The sequence below is a fragment of the Diceros bicornis genome, chromosome 25 (assembly GCF_020826845.1).
Source record: "Diceros bicornis minor isolate mBicDic1 chromosome 25, mDicBic1.mat.cur, whole genome shotgun sequence".
NCBI lineage: Eukaryota > Metazoa > Chordata > Mammalia > Perissodactyla > Rhinocerotidae > Diceros > Diceros bicornis.
This window is the reverse complement of record NC_080764.1, coordinates 21910192-21927515: the sequence shown is the minus strand read 5'-3', so window position 1 is coordinate 21927515 and position 17324 is coordinate 21910192. Positions and strand designations below refer to the sequence as shown.

At 39.0% G+C, this 17324-nt stretch overlaps 1 protein-coding gene across 1 annotated transcript in view; it reads left to right on the top strand.

Annotated features, from left to right (window-relative positions):
• UTP20 (UTP20 small subunit processome component) overlaps window positions 1-17324 on the top strand; it is a 99229-nt gene that overhangs the window by 67044 nt on the left and 14861 nt on the right. The window contains exons 39-51 of the mRNA XM_058568572.1: window positions 935-1074; window positions 1335-1417; window positions 3760-4049; window positions 5405-5544; window positions 5777-5933; window positions 9480-9578; window positions 10727-10894; window positions 12313-12479; window positions 13166-13307; window positions 14461-14577; window positions 15878-16048; window positions 16284-16415; window positions 16867-16977. Coding sequence (XP_058424555.1) covers window positions 935-1074; window positions 1335-1417; window positions 3760-4049; window positions 5405-5544; window positions 5777-5933; window positions 9480-9578; window positions 10727-10894; window positions 12313-12479; window positions 13166-13307; window positions 14461-14577; window positions 15878-16048; window positions 16284-16415; window positions 16867-16977 — 1917 coding nt within the window. The remainder of the gene's footprint in view (window positions 1-934; window positions 1075-1334; window positions 1418-3759; window positions 4050-5404; window positions 5545-5776; window positions 5934-9479; window positions 9579-10726; window positions 10895-12312; window positions 12480-13165; window positions 13308-14460; window positions 14578-15877; window positions 16049-16283; window positions 16416-16866; window positions 16978-17324) is intronic.

The following is a 17324-nucleotide window of genomic DNA, read 5'->3' as shown; positions in this document are numbered from 1 at the left end:
TAGAGCTAATTTGGCCCTACAACTAAGGCCCTTGCTTTCTGTGTACCTAAACACCCAATGCCCCATGTGATATGAGGTTTTTCACTCTGGCTGATAGGAATGTGAACTATTCTTGTCCCTGTGTGACCTTTGATGATTGTTTCACCTGTTATTTTTTGGTGGTTCTTTTCCTATCTCTTTCTTACTCACATATACGGATCAGTACTCAGCTGAAGACTCAAGGGGTTCTTTCTCAGACAGCTTTCCTCTCTGTGTTGCTCTCTTTCCTCTGGTACTCTGTCCTGTGGACTCTATCCACCATAGCCTCAACTCTGCCTTCTTAACTCAGGAACAACACAGGGCCCTTGTTGGGTTTCCCCTCCTGTGCAACAACCTGACAGTTCTCTCCACACAGTGAATTGAGGTAATTATAAGGCATACTTCATTTGTTTCCTTCTCTCGGGGAACACTGACCTGCACTGTTTGATGTTCAAAGTCAAAAACTTGTTTCATATATTTTTGTCTATGTTTCTAGTTTAAGGTATGAGGGTAAATCCAGTCCCTCCCTATTCTCCATCATGGTCTAAAAGAGAAGTCTCCATGGCAGTATACTCTGAATGCTCAGCAACGCAATCTATAGTTAACTTTGGTGTTTATCAGCTTTTACGCCTTGTATTTATTTTATGCACCATCTATAGGCTTGAACCCATCAGGGAGGTTTGAGTAGAAAAGAGTCCAAAATGTGTTAATATTCTTTAATTAAAGGAAGATGTCATTCCTTTAATTGACACAACTTTGCTTAGAGCCAGGGGCAAAAATGGAGTATAGTTTGGGCGTTCTTTCCTTTCTGTAACTGCTGATCACCTACTGTCTAAGCTTTTTAATGTACCAAGTTAGCTCTGTATTTTATTAGCAAATATTTGTTCTGTGTTAATGCTCTTGATTTGTTTTGCAGCATGAAAATATAACCATTGCTGCCACAGAGGTTATTGGAGCTATTTGCAAACATCTCTCTTGGTCAGCATATATATATTACTTGAAACATTTCATTCATGTCTTACAGACAGGACAGATCAATCAAAAGTTGGGTGTCAGGTATGGTCAAACCTTCTTACTTTTATTTGGTTTTTAAAATGTGAGTTTGGGATTATTTCCTGAAATAGTCTTTCTATAATCTCAATTTACTTTTACCTTGTATTAATGAGGTTATGCTAATGTTTATTAAAGTCAAAAGTACTTAAGACTCGTGAAAATAATTTTAATGTTTGTAAGTCTTTAAGTTTCCTCTCCTGTTTTAATAGTCAAATGATATTATTAATCAAATGAACATTTCCGTGTACCTTTTTTTTCAATAGTTTGCTCGTAATAGTGTTAGAAGCATTCCACTTTGACCACAAAACTCTTGAAGAACAAATGAGAAAAATTCAGAATGGAGAAAGTAAGTTTTTAAAACTTTCTTAAGCTAGATTTCCATCTCATTCTGAGATAATTTATGATGATGAATTAAAGATGGAAAAAGTCAACTTATTGCCTCTTTCTGCTCTTACAGTAGTGACCAATGAATGAATCAGGAGGAAGTTAAAATGAATGGTTTGAGTGTTCTTATAGAAACTTATTTAACAATAGAAGAGACCAGTCTAAATTGTATGGGTGAAAATTATTCACGTAGAAATCCAATTTTATCACCTTCATGTGTGGAAGGAGCATTAAGCAAGGAAAATATAAGAAAAGAATCAAAAATTACAGCAATAATTAATGAAATACAAAGTATACACAATAGAAAGAATCATCAAAACTAAAAATAGAGTTTTGAAATTATTATAAATTGGCAAAGCTCTGACAAGATTGATCAATGAAAATAGAAGGCATAATAAACAATGTTACGAATTTTGAAAGGTCACAATTAAATGAAAAAGGTAAGATAATATGACCTTTGTACTTATAAATTTGAATACTGGGGTGAAGTATACAGATTCCTAGAAAAATAAAATACCAAAACTGATTTTAGAAGAAGTAGAAAATCTAAATGGATCTCTAACCATCGAAGAAAATGAAGTTTAAAATTTTCCCCTGACGACAATGCCAGACCTAGACTGTTTTATAGGCAAGTTCTACAAACATTCAAGGAGTGGGTAATTTCAACCTTATACCAACAGTTTCACACGGTGGAAAAAGAGGAAGCGCCCACTAACTCATGAAGTTGGTGTAACTAGTTAATGGAATTTAATGTATTAGCATACAAAAAACATGTAAATAGATACACAGTAAACAGCTGATTAAATTCAATATCCATGCATGATAAAAATAATCAAACAAGGGATAGAAATTTCCTTAACGTGAAAAGATATGAACATGACCTAGTCTATACAGAAGTCAAAATATAATGATGTACATCTGAAATTTATATAATGTTATAAACCACTGTTACCTCAATAAAAAAAAAAATCCCTAAACATATCTTACTCAAATGTTAAAGGATTAAAAGCCTTTGCTTTAAAACCAGAATGAGGCAAGGATACCTACTACTACTACTTACATTGAATGTGGGACTAGAGGTTCTGGCCAGCACAGAAAAATAAGGAAAGGAGTGAACACTTATATAGGTCAAAGTATTTATCCTGATTATTTTGGCTAAAGATATTGAAAGATTCTGGCTCCCAGTTTGCACTATTGCAACATTCCTTCCTACTCGAAATTTTCTAATTCTTTCATTCATGATAAAGTCACTCTCAAGCCACACTAATGAATAGAAAAGACTGGTTTGAATTTGTAGGAACCATTTGTATTTTAAACAATTAATGTGCTAAAGCCCGTTAACAGTTTATCTTCAGTCAGTTGAATCTGCATTTTACAATTTTACAGAGACAGAAACATGAAAAAATTAAAATGCTTAATTTGCTTAACTATCTCTTTTCTTCTTAGATATAAATGAAGTTTGAAACGTTTATTGATCAACTACTATGAGCTGGGCTTTTATAGACATTATCTCGTTTGTCCTCATAAGAATCTTACAAGAACTTTAGTTGTTAGTTACCCCATATTTTTATGAGAAATTGAGATTCAGAGATGTAAATAAACCAACTTTCCCAAAGCTACACAGCCCATAAACAAAATAAAGACTAACAGCTACCATTTTTTGAAAGTCATTGAAGTGTGAGACACATATTTTTAAGTACATTGTAGACTATCTCATTTAATCCTCACAATAGCCTTGCAAAGTAGGTGCCTTCTCCATTTTTCAGGTGGAGAATCCAAACCCCACTAGGCTTAATTAATTGACTATGATCACAGGGCTTGTTAGCAGAATCAAGTCTAGACTTGCCTAATACTGTACTGCCTAGTTTTCTTTAATAAGCTGAATCCTGTAATGAAGGACATTTCTGCATGAGAACTGTTGGCTGCCATTATGGTTTTCATGCTCACGAATGTAGGTTTTTGCTTTTGGAAACCTCCAACCACAGTACTTTGGAAGCTTTGTTTTGGTTAAGACCCTCCTGCCCCACATCCTCCCAATGTTCCCAAAGTACCCTGTACTTGCTCTTCCACACTCTTTAATAATTGCCCGTTTACTTGTCTCTATCCCTCATTAGACTCTAAACTGTGAGGAAGCAAAAAAACCATAACCCTCTCATTTACTGCTGTTTCCTCAGCACTTATCTCACCTGCCCATGGTTGGTGATTAGATATTTTTTATTGGACATTGGTAGAAAAGAGTACTTAACACAACTGTGTTGTTTGCTTACTTGGTTTAAGGTGACTTTTGTTGTTTACTAAACACAGACACAATAGAAGTGACTGAGTTGCCAGAGGAGGAAGCCATGGAATTAGAGCATGTGGATGAGGAAGAGAAGGAAAATAGATGTAAGAGTTTGTCAAACAACGATGAAGAACTGGGAAACCCTGATCCAGGGGATTGTGAAGGGACATCAGTTAAGGAATCCGAATGTATCACGAAGTCCATCTCTGTCCTTCCTCGGAATAAGGAAGAATTGGAGAAAACAATTAAAAATATCCAAGGCGCCATAACTGGGGACATCCTACCCAGGCTTCATAGATGCCTGGCATCTACGGTAATCATTTGGTTTGGGGCCCAGCAGGTCTGTGTGAACTCGGGTCTTTGTAGGGGCCTGTCAGACTGAGGCGCCTAACTGTTATCAATTGACTTCAGCTTCTGGGTTTCCTTTTATCTCAACATTTCATAATTCACCTCCTTTCTCTTATCTCGTCGCCTTCATGTTCATCTCCTGTTGCAGCTTAGGCAGTGTGTTCCTTCTTCATTATGATTTTGATATGACAGATAAGTATACTTTTCTATCTCCAAAGTAGATATTAAGATGACTCCTATTTCCAATAAAGGTTATTAAAAATTAGAGTATGTTGCCCTTTTCTACTTCTTCGCTACTTCTCTACTTTTCAAAAGCCTTCTTTCCCCTTGGTTAATAGGGGTAACACTTAGAAGGGCATTCTCATGAAGCCAGAGCCATTCCTTCTTTTTTTTTTGTGAGGCAGATCAGCCCTGAACTAACATCCATGCTAATCCTCTTCTTTTTGCTGAGGAAGACCGGCTCTGAGCTAACATCTTTGCCAAGCCTCCTCCTTTGGTTTTTCTTCCCCAAAGCCCCAATAGATAGTTGTATGTCATAGTTGCACATCCTTCTAGTTGCTGTGTGTGGGACGCGGCCTCAGCATGGCCAGAGAAGCGGCGTGTCGGTGCGCGCCCAGGATCTGAACCCGGGCCGCCAGTAGCGGAGCGCATGCACTTAACCGCCAAGCCACCGGGCCGGCCCCAGAGCCATTCCTTCTCACTATAAAACAGGTCGGCAAATTGTGGCCTGTGGGCTGAATCTAGCCTGCAGCCTTTTTTTAATAAATAAAGTTTTATTGGAACACAGTTACACCCATTCATTTTTATATTGTCTAAGTCTGCTTTTGCGTTACAACAGCAGAATTGAGTAGCTTCAACAGAGGCCATAAAGCCAAAAATTACTTAATATCTGGCCCTTTACAGACACAGTTTGTCAAGCGCTGGTGTAAAATATTGACTTGGTCATTTTGTATATTTGTAAATAAACCATATTTGCGACACTGTGTTTCATAATAACCAACAATGTCACTCAAACACTTGGAAGTCCCAGTTGACACAAATTTTATATGATTTTTATATATTTCATAGCAAACAACCCACATCAGTGAAAACTTGGCTTTATTTTTTTCTGGTTGCTCCTTTGAGAACATTCTTATTCCTATTACTTTTATAATTTTAAAGGATTATTCCCAAATTGCATAATTTTCTTTAAAGACACTAAACATAGAAATGGACATAAGATATGTCAAAAGACCTTATCCTTCAAATGCAAGGTTGCAGTGTTGGTAAGTCCCTGATGCATTTACTTTCGTTTTAGTTGAACCTAAATTTTTCTTTCAGACTAAAAGGGAAGAAGAACACAAGCTCATAAAATCCAAGGTTGTGAATGATGAGGAAGTGGTTCGAGTTCCTTTAGCTTTTGCTATGGTTAAACTAATGCAGTCCCTTCCAAAAGAAGTTATGGAAGCTAATCTGCCAAGGTATGTTGTGTGACAAATTAGAAAAGTTCATTGCAACTCAAAAATTGGTTCTTTCTCCCTGACTTTTGAATCTCCTTTGTCAGGAAGAGGAGAAGTACTGTCACAATTTGCTATGATTTAGGATCCTAACTGGGAAATTTGGGTTACAAGCAATTAAGAAACTAAAGGTTGTTTATATTTTTATTTGCTTCTATTTATTTGATTAGTCGTTTTCCAATTTCTCATTTTCTAGTATTTTGCTGAAAGTGTGTGCCCTCCTCAAGAACAGAGCACAGGAAATCAGAGACATTGCACGCAGCACTCTCGCAAAAATAATAGAAGATCTGGGTGTGCGCTACCTACAGTATATTTTGAAAGAATTACAAACTACGCTTGTCCGTGGATATCAGGTAAATTGCATCACGTGCTTTATATTCAATTTGGTTTGGAGTTCAGATATTTGCAGTTTGAACAATTCATGGTACTTTGGGTCTATCTTCAGTAAAGTTGATGCACTGAGATAAAAAGCAAGAATATTCAAAGGTTTTCAATCAGTATTTTAAAAATCTTTTTAAAGAGGCCCTGTATTTGATTTTTTTTTAAGATCCTTATAGGCTTGGGTTACATAAGCTTTTTCTCTCAACTCACTTGATCAAGTTTTGTATCTTCTGAGTTCTTAATAAAATTCTTGTTGAATATATATTGAATGTTTTGCCACGAGTGTGACCAATGAAGAACATACGCATTTGTTTAAAATTTGGAACATGTGACATAAATCTTAAAAATAATAAGATCACCAGGTGGAATACAAAGCTCTTTACTTACATGGCCGTCTAGCTCCTCGCTACTCTGGGTCCAGGACAGGCAGCATCAGCAGCACCTGGGAGCTTGTTAGAGCTGCAGAAGTTAGGGCCGTACGCCTGACCTAGAGAGTCTGCATTTTAATAAGCTCCCTGGGTGATCTGAAGTTTGAGAAACACTACAGCTTGTTCTTTTCAAGTCCCCAGCCCAGCCTCCTGGTAGTTAGCTTTACCTTCTATGTCCTATTTTGTTCCTATTCGATAGGTTGTAAGTCTAACACGCTAAAAATATCGGTATTTATTTTGACTCTCTCTCTTTGCATAGTTTTTTAGTAGTTGCTCTTACCATATACTTTAAGTTGCTCTTACCATACTAACTTTTAGTAATCTGCTGAGAATCAGTGTTTTACCCCTTCAAGTGGCATGTAGAAACCTTACGGTCATGTAGGTCCCTTTGTCCTTCTCCTTTTGCTTTATCGTTCTTTGTGTATTACGTCTCCACGTATCAAAAACTTCGTTAGGCAGTGTTAGAAGTTTTTGCTTTTAATCATCAAACATATTTTAAAGAACTCAAGAGCAGAAGAGTAGTCTGTTATTTTGCCCAGATATTTATCATTTCTACTGCTCTTCTTCATTTCTGAATTTCCAAGTTTCTTTCTGGTATCATTTCCCTTTGGTCTAAAGGGCTTCTTTTAACAGTCTTGTAGAGCAAGTATGGTAGCAATTCTCTTTTTTCCTTCATCTGCGAATGTCTTCATTTTACCTTTATTTCTGAAGGATATTGTCACTGGATGTGTAATTGTGCATTGACGGTTCTTTCTTGCAACACTTTAAAAATGTTGTGTCGCTTCCTTGGGCCTTTCTGATGAAGAATCCAGTTCCTCTCTCAGTAATGCGTCATTTTTCTCTGGATGGTTTAAAGACTCTCTGTTGTCTTTATTTTTTAGCAGTTTGATTAGGATGTGTCTGAGTGTGGATTTCTTTGGGTTTACCCTGTTTGAGGTTTGCTGAGCTTCTCAACCACCTTTGGGGAGTTTTCAGCCGTTGTTTCTTCAAATACTTTTTCTGCACTGTGCTCCTTCTCCTTTCCTAGGACTCCAGTGAAAAGAATGTTAGACTTTTTATTTTTGTCTCGCCAGTCCCTGAGGCTCTGTTCATACCTTTTTTCAGTCTTCTTCTTCTTCTTGTTTAGACTGAATAATTTCTGTTGATCTGTCTTCAAGTTTACTACTCCTTCGTCTTCCATCTCGATCCTGCTATTGGGCCTATCCGTTGAGTTTCTTATTTCAGTTATTGGGTTTTTCAGTTCAAAATTTCCATTTAATTCTTCTTTGTATCTTCTGTTTCTTTGCTAAGCTTAGTTTATTTTTCCGTTAGTTTCAGTCCTTTAGCAAACTGGGGCCTGGGGCTTTGTTTCTCCCACTTTGCCATGTACTTCCTACAACTGCGCCCAAATCAGGGGCCAAGTGGTGGCAAGACAGAGAACGAGAAAAGCAACTAAAGTTGCCCCACCCTCTCAGAACTGCAGCTCCAGTAAATGAGAGGAAGGTTCCCCTCCCACGGAGTTGTGGCTCCTGCCGTCCCCATTCAATGTCTAGGCCACTGCCACCACCATCACCACAGGATCACTAGGGGGCTGGGATGTGGGAGAATGGAGAAAAGAAAGAGGGAAAAAACCAAAGGATTTCCTCCCTCTGTTGGAGCATTATGAGTTCCCTTTTCTGCCCTTCAAGCCCAGGCCTTCTAGAGTTCTCTGCATCCTGGCACCCACTGCCATGTTGGCTGGGGGATACCAAACAGAAAAGAGTGGTAAACTCACTGGAAGTTTGGTGGTACTTGCATTCTGGAGTTCTTCCCCAAAAGCTGCTCTGTGCATCCTGTCCAGGTTTTATAGCTGCATTCAGAGGCAGAGAAGGATAGAGTGTACTTTCTCCGTCTTACCTGGAACCAGAGTGCCTGCTGGTGTCCATTCTTACTCTGTTTCTCATCCGACATTTATTTCATGGCCACTTTGTGCAAGGTGCTATGTTGGGCACTGAGCGTGCAAGGGTGAATACAGTACCACTCTGTCTTTGAGGATTTAGTCACATTTTAATGGAGCACCTGAAGTATTTAAATGAGTAGTCCTTTTTTCTCTAACCACCTGTTCTTCAAGTCCATCCCATTATTTGTTAAAATAATTAAAATAGGCATGAGAGAACAACTGGTTTGGGTTCTAGTTTTAATCACGTAGACACAACCAAAATTGTACTCTTCAACTGTCATTCTTCATCCCCCTAAAAGGATTTTTATAAATTAGATAAAGCCCTCAGCAAACATTTTGATATATAAAAGTACAGAAAGATCACAAGTAGTTGCACACGAAACTCTGCCTTTAAAATCCAGTCTGTGTACTGACAACCAAGTGTGTTTCCTTAGCCTGTGATCATCATCTGATGTTTACCTTGATAATCTGACAGCACTGGAAGCAGTATAAAGAATGCAGAAAGCTTGAGAGGCAGCATAGCATAGTGATGCAGAGCTGGGGCTCTGGCACCAGCGTGTCTGGTTTCAAATCCTGACTCCACTGCTTCATGCCCGTGTAACCTTGGGCAAGTTACTTGACCTCCAACCTCTCTGTGCCTCAGCTTTCTCATAGGAAAAGTGCAAATAATATAGCACCTACACCATAGATAGAGTGGGCGAGGATTAAATGATTCAATACATGTAAGGTATTAATATAGTGCCTAGCCTATAGTAAGTTCTTAGGAATGTTAGGTATGGTTACTATCGAGGGCAAAAATTTATTTGTTTCTTTCATAATATTTTTTGTACCAGCTTTGATTACTATATTCAACATTGGCAAGCTCCTTAATTTGCAGGTTGGTTTTTAAAGTTCAAGACTCTTGCACCTTTCTTTATAGATCACTGGCCAGGTTTAGTCACAATGATAGATCCTAAGCATGGTAATGTGTTTCTGAGCATCTTTTGTACAAAGTCACCATTTGGTTAGAGAATTTTAGATAGTGGAATGAGTATGAGTTTTTGTCAGCGGTTCTCCCTGCAGTAATGACAGATACATACTCTGAGTACTCTCTTTGCAGTACTTCTTAGATCTGGTTTTTTCCAGTGTGGTGTTCTTAACCATTCATCTTCTTATTATGTGTTTCATTTTAGGTCCATGTGCTGACTTTCACTGTTTACATGTTGCTGCAAGGCCTCACCAGCAAGCTACAAGTTGGGGATTTGGACTCTTGTTTAGATATAATGATTGAGGTAAGATTTAGAGAAAGGAATTCTAATTTTTTTTTAAGTGGGGAAAGGACACAAAATATCAGTTCACAAAATAAGAAACAATAATAGCCTTTAAAAACAAAAACAATGTATCGTTAGGTTAACAGAGGTTTAAAAAGTTGACTCAAGGGCTGGCCCCATGGCTTAGCAGTTAAGTGCGCGCACTCCGCTACTGGCGGCCCGGGTTCAGATCCCAGGCGCGCACCGACGCACCGCTTCTCCCGCCATGCTGAGGCCGCGTCCCACGTACAGCAACTAGAAGGATGTGCAACTATGACATACAACTATCTACTGGGGCTTTGGGGGGAAAAAGGAGGAGGATTGGCAATAGATGTTAGCTCAGGGCCGGTCTTCCTCAGCAAAAAGAGGAGGATTGGCATGGATGTTAGCTCAGGGCTGATCTTCCTCACAAAAAAAAAAAGTTAAGTGAAGTGAGATGGGCACTCTGCCATTGCTAGTATGTCGTAAGTTGGTATAACCTTTCTAGAAAGAAAGTTAGCATTGTGTATCAAGGGCTTTTGAAATGGGCACAAATTTCAACTACTTCCAAGAATCTGTTTGAAAGGAATAATCAGAAATGTGGTCTAGGGTTTATATAAAAGTATAGAAGAGGTATATAAAAAATATATGAGGCTTATTTATAATAGTGAAAAAATAATAATAATTAGCTTATAAAATTGGATAATGTGATAATTTAGGAGGTAGAATTAGGAAGACACTGAATTTGCCACAAAACCTTTTGTTTATTCGTCAAAAAATGTAAACACTTGCTAACATTTTGAATTCAGTACATTGATTTTGATAATTGAGTTGCAAATATGAGACTTTCTTAAAGAGAAAGTAAGGTGCTCTTACTATCAAAGAAGAAGTACCTGTCTGCATTACACAATTACATAGTAGTCTTCTTCTCTTTCCCATTAGTATAGAACTTCAGGTGTTTCTATATTTGTTTGTTTTTTAGTAATTGGTTCCTAAACTACATTGAAAGAAGTGAAGTCTAGTAGAAACTCCTGCCATCTAATTCCAGTCCAACTTATTTTCCTTGATTTGGACCTACCAATGCTCTTTTCAAAGACTGCTTATATCTTGCTGAGTGCATGTAATTGCCATTTGGCCTTTTTCTTTCAAAGATTTTTAACCATGAGTTGTTTGGAGCTATTGCCGAAGAGAAGGAAGTAAAGCAAATCCTCTCCAAAGTCATGGAGGCACGAAGAAGCAAGAGTTATGATTCTTATGAAATCCTGGGCAAGTTTGTAGGAAAAAATGAGGTTACAAAACTTATCCTTCCATTGAAAGAGGTAAGGACGTGAAAGCAATACAGGAGATCCCCACGTTATGTCATGAGTTCTTGAAAGGAACCCTGCAGTGCAAACTTTGACACCGCGCTTGCTCACCATGATTTCCTCTGGACACCAGTACCGTATGGCCACCAGCTGGCAGCCCTGAGTTGGGCATTCTAATCCTAGAATCAGAGTCCCTGATGTAAACCATGAGCTGCAGAAGGAAAGGCAGTAAGATTGAAGTGCATGTGAATTTAACAGCTGGGTCCAGTTAAAGCAGCTAAGAACATAGCCTCTGGAGTCAGACTGCTTCTCCCAGATTGGCCAAGAGGAAGAGAGCTGGCATTTGTTAAACATGTATTCTGTTTTGAGCATTGTGCTGCATTATCTCTTCTCCTCTGTACAACCACCCTTTGAGATCAATGGTACTTCCATCTTACAGATAAGAAAATTCAGGCTCAGAAGGGTAGAAAGGAACATGGTTTAGGAGGAAAGTCAGGATTTAGTTCCAGATCTTTCTGATCCAAAAGCTCACATTTTCCACTGTTTCGTTCTGCCTCCTATGAGGCAGGGACTGTAATTTACCTACCTTTAAAGTGTTCTCTGTGCCTATTGCAGGAGTGAACATTCAGTGAACAATATTAATTCATTTTATTACAGTTTTATATACTAAAACTACAGCAAAAAACACTATCTAATGACATGAATTAACTATAATTCCAAATGTTTTAGTGCTAGATTAACTCCATAATTGTTCCTGGAAGGCATTTAGCCTTATCTGAGCCTGGTGGAAGAAAGTTAGATATTCTCTGAGGATGAGAGAGAGTCAACAGAGCACATATATATTATCAAGTCCCTCCGAAATAATGAAAGTTATTAATACCATGTCCTATACGAGGGAATAGCTGTGAAGTGCTGAAGGTTTTGCTGGAGTTGGTGGTCCTGGGTTCCCATTACGTTCCTCTGATTTGGCCCAATAACTAATATCAAACCCTGAGGCTTGGCCCCTCACCACTTCATTAGCATGGTTTCCTATGAGTAGTAGCACTGCATTTTGTTGATGTTGTGTGTGTGTGTGTGTGCACGCACTTGCCTAAAATCCACCCCCTTTAATGCACTTGGAGGGTTGACATCTTCCAAGTGTCACATCATATGTCCAGCTGTGTGCCCTGAGGCCTCACCAACAAAGAGAGCACAGAGGGAGTGCAAGAGATCCAGAGGCACACACACTGCTGACAGTGGTTATCTCTTGGGTTGAGATTATGGGTAAATTTTACTTTATATTTTATATCTATGTTTGAAATTTCGTTAAGAATGTGTTTCTTTTTTAATTAGGAAAAAACAGATTGAAAAGCAAATATATAAGAGAAAACTACCATTACAACAACTCAAAATGCAGTTCTCTTACCCCAGCATGCATTTATGTTTGACTTTAGATCTTACAAAATACCACGAGTTTAAAACTGGCCCGGAAAGTTCATGAAACCTTACGCCGAATCATAGCAGGATTAATTGTAAACCAGGAAATGACGGCAGAATCCATTCTATTGCTCAGTTATGGTTTGGTCAGTGAAAATCTCCCCCTGTTAACAGAGAAGGAAAAGTAAGTTCGAAAAAACTTTATGGTTTAGGTGCTTGCCTCTAATAAGCATTCACTTCTTAATTACTCTTCAGTGGGTTCATTTAATAATTTGCTGTAGTAAAATAATGTATATATTTATCTGAGTTATAACATTGTATTGCTTTGTGGTGTTTGGGCTAAAGTCCTTCCAAGTGATATATCTCAACATGAGATTCTTTTTCTGATGAATGAGTAGTTGTGACAGCAGCCAATTATTTTGGCATTTTTCTGATACTATTTTTGTTTTGGATATTTATTGAATCAAAGTTAGGATAGATTTTAAACATATACCTTTTGTTCTGATCAGACAGAGATTTAGACCTTAAAAGATTTTAAAATACCTTATTATTGAACTTCCTTTGCATTTTGCCTCTGTGTTCCAAAAGAGACTCCTTGGCATTTGTTTTCAGAAATCAAAGAAAAGGAGTGTTCCCTTACTGTTCATCTTAATTTAAATGTGTGTTCCTCGGTCTAACCTGTTTCTGGGGTTGTCCTAGTAACCTTAATTAACAATCTAATCATCTGTCTGTGTCTCATGGTTAAGGGAGAAAAACCCACAGCAGACAGCACATTATTTAGTGCTGGACTCCCATCCCCAGAGAGGGCCACAGTAACTCCTGGGAATGCAGTGTTCTTCCTCTTGTTTTTCGTTCTGTTGTGATTGACAGAAATCCAGCAGCCCCTGCACCGGATCCACGTCTGCCACCGCAGAGCTGTCTTCTACTTCCCCCAACTCCAGTTCGAGGCGGGCAGAAAGCTGTTGTGAGCAGGAAAACCAACATGCACATATTTATTGAGTCTGGGCTTCGGGTAAGAATTAACCTTAAAGTGAGACTTGCTGCCCATATTGAGTCTGTGTCTTTTAATCTTCTGCCGAATTTCCAGTATTGCTCATTTCTGTAAGTGCCTTACTATAAATAAATTATGGAATTTTTTTAAGTGCATTGGTCCATTCACTGTTTATCTCTTCTAGTACTTACTTTGATGATATAACTGTCTCAGAATTAATGATTCTGACCTAATATTTATTATGGCTTCACTGTCACTTTGCCCATGAATACTATTGAATTACTTAATATTTTTAAAAGATGGTGAACTTCTAAAAACACAAATCTGATCATTTGATTTCATTTTAAAAGCCTTCAGGGGCTGGCCCATGGCATAGTGGTTAAGTTCGGCACGTTCCACTTTGGCAGCCCAGGTTCATGGGTTCAGATCCTGGGTGCGGACCTACGCTACTCAACAGCCACACTGTGTCAGTGACCCACGTATAAAGTGGAGGAAGATTGGCACAGATGTTAGCTCAAGGCTAATCTTCCTCAGCAAAAAAAAAAAAGAGAGGAAGATTGGCAAAAGATGTTAGCTCAGGACTAATCTTCCTCAGCAAAAAAAAAAAAAAAAAAACCTTCATTGCCTCCCATTTTTCCTAGGAGAGAGCCCAGTCCTTCATTTGGGTTATAAGGGCCTGGCCCCATATTGTACCACTCCAACACACATTCCAGCCACACTGGCTTCCCTTCAGTTCTATAAAGTCGCAACACTCTTCCTGCCTCAGGACCTCAGCACCTACTCCTTTCTCTGCTCAGGTCCCCACAGAGCTCTCAAAGCACCCTGCATTTACAGTTAGTTATTTCCTGGAGTCTGTCTTCCTGGCTGAGATCCATCAGGGCAGGGACCATGTCCATCTTGGTCATTGCTCTGTCCTGCCTACCAAGCCAGTGCCTGGAATCAAATGCTGAGTAACCATTTGGTAAATGAACTTAGAATCTCAGCTGCACAGTCACTCCCACCTTCTTTACTTACTGAGACTCTCCCAGGCAGTTTCCCATTTCTTCAAAATTTTTGTCACTTCACATAGAAGCATCTTAACATTCCATGTTTATTTCTTAAAATCATCTCACCTTTACCTAACTCATTTGGTCCTGTGGGCAACTGATGTGACATATCTTTTTAAATCATTTAGCTTCTGCATCTGAGTCTGAAGACTTCCAAGATCAAGTCCTCAAGTGAACATGTTCTGGAAATGTTGGATCCTTTTGTGTCTCTCCTCATAGACTGCCTGGGTTCCATGGACGTGAAGGTGAGAGTCTGTTCCTTCACAAGAGGTGTGTTGTGCAAAATACCTAGAATCTACTTCTAGGCTCATGCTTCACAAAATGGTTGAGTTTTTAAAGGGATTTATGACGTTATGAACCACCTCTGTTCCCTGCATTAAATTGCTCCCCAATTTAATAATCCCGTATGATGGGTAGCCCTTAGCAGTTTTAAAAGCTCTTCCAGGTACATTATTTCATTTGACCCTCGAAACAACTTCATGAGGGTGAATGGTGGTGTCCCCGTGTCAGTAATTATCATCATCATCATCACTGCTACTACTCACTGCTATGAATCCTCATAACAACCCATGAGGCATATATCACTAATGTTTCTGTTTCATAGATGAGAAAACTAGGCAATTAGGCTAAGTGACTTGCCCCAGATCACAGATCTAGTGAGCCTTAGTCTGTCAGACTCCAAAGCCTACACCTCTCCTGCTGCCTCAGATTGCCTGTTTCACAGTGAAGGTGCCAAGAGGTTAAGTAACATCTCTATGGTTGAACAGGTAAAAGCTGCAGAGCTAGGCTTTAAGCCCTGGTCTTTCTGACTGTTGAGCTCTTTCCTCTATGTCTTCATCTAATCCAGCCCGGTAAGGCCATTACAGCAATCAGAGCAGTAGGGGTCTGTTAGGTAGAGCTGAACTGGGTGAACTAGCTGGTCTGGGCAATCTCTAAGGTTTGGCCTGGAGGTTCAGGGATTCTTGTGTAATCACTTGGTCCCAGCACACTCTTTTCATACCTTTTGCAAAGCACTTAAATATATTAAATTATAGTTCATTGTTCCCATGCTTAATTTCTGAGCCTGCTGTCTGCTCGTTAAATGAGGGATGGCATCCTTTTTATCTTTGTATTTCTAATACTCAGTAGAATGCCTTGTATATGTAATACAAGCTTATAAGAATGGATTAAATTGAAGGACGATTCTGGAAAATAGAAAAGTCATTTATAATGTATCCCCTCCGCCAAAAAAATTGCTAAAATTGGCCAACCCATCCAATCATTTACCTAAATAGGTTAAGAATATGGTAAGTGAGCACCTTTTCTTATTTGCTTGTGATACATTTTTACTTGCCTTGGAGAAGCGGTAGGTTCTTCTGCAACAAGGAATAGGAAACTTCCCGTTCCTCTTACACTTTGGCACAGTTCTTCCAGAGTGGGCTGGGCAGAGCATTTCATTCTTTCGACTTGATTGTTCATAGAGTCTGTGCAGCCTCGGGTGCTGGGTTATTGGGTTTGGTCACTTCATAAGTTGATTGGATTTGTTTGTTTGTTTTTGTTTTTCAGGTGATCACAAGTGCTTTACAGTGCCTGATCTGGGTCTTGAGATTCCCTCTGCCTTCCATAGAAACAAAAGCGGAACAGCTGACAAAACACCTTTTCCTTTTGCTGAAGGACTATGCAAAACTCGGGGCTGCCCGGGGCCAGAACTTCCACCTGGTGGTAAATTGTTTCAAGGTGAGGTGTTTTCACTTGCACTTAGAAAAAGCCAGGACCAGCATTAACATCAAAGTTAGTTTTTCCCATTGTCCTTTGTGGTCTTGGTCAAAAATTTGTCCAGGTTAATTTGCTAAGGCCAGAGGGTTGGTATCCTGTGTCAGAAAGCACTGATGTTATATTAAGTCCTTATTATTTGACTGGATCCTGATTTGTGGGACATCCTGGCTGTTAACCTCACTATTGTAACTTGCAGTGTGTGACCATACTTGTGAAGAAAGTGAAGTCTTACCAGATAACTGAAAAGCAGCTTCAAGTTCTACTAGCATATGCTGAGGAGGACATTTACGATACTTCAAGACAAGCCACTGCATTTGGTCTTCTGAAGGTACGGGGTCACCAGAATGTTGGATTGTACAGTTTATGAGCCTCACGTCAGGTATTTAGAATAACATGGAACATAGAGTTTTGACTAGCTGTAGACTCCCAAATTAAGTAATTTATAAAGATGATGGTGGTTTTGGTGTATTGGTTATAAGTTAACATATCTACTTATGAAAAAGTTTGAACGTGAGCTCTATGTTAACACTTCCAGGGAATTCAGTACAAATACAAGTACTCTTCCTGCACATCATATTGTACGTTGTTTTTTCCTTTTTTTTAACTGTAGTAAAATATACATAACATAAAAATGACCATTTTTAAGTGTATATTCTTTTTCTTTTGAAGATACTTTCACTGTGTTTAAAAACTACCTGTGACTGCTTTGACATCAGGTCAGCCTACACCCAGCTGCAATAAAACATGAAATGAGTACGTCTTTCCCTTTTGTATTTTAGGCCATTTTATCAAGAAAGTTGTTGGTCCCAGAAATCGATGACGTCATGAGGAAAGTATCCAAGTTGGCAATTTCTGCACAAAGCGAACCAGTCAGAGTCCAGTGCAGACAGGTTTGTAGAGAGAGCTTATTCCCATAGCAAGGGTTGGGCCCTGCCTTCTCTGTTTGGTTTTAAGATAGAAAGATGTATCAACGTGGACTGAATTCTAAAGACAACTTTGTGTCATATTCTTGCTTTATTCTGAGACTCAGGAACCCATTTACACACCAAGTGTGAGAAGGGTGTCTGCTTGGTCTTAAGGGCATTTTTCAGTTAACAAGGAGCATTTTGTGGAGCATTTTGTGGGGCTGTCCCGGTGGCGCAAGCAGTTAAGTGCGCGTGCTCCGCTGTCATGGCCTGGGGTTGGCCAGTTCGGATCCCGGGCATGCACCGACGCACTGCTTGGCAAGCCATGCTGT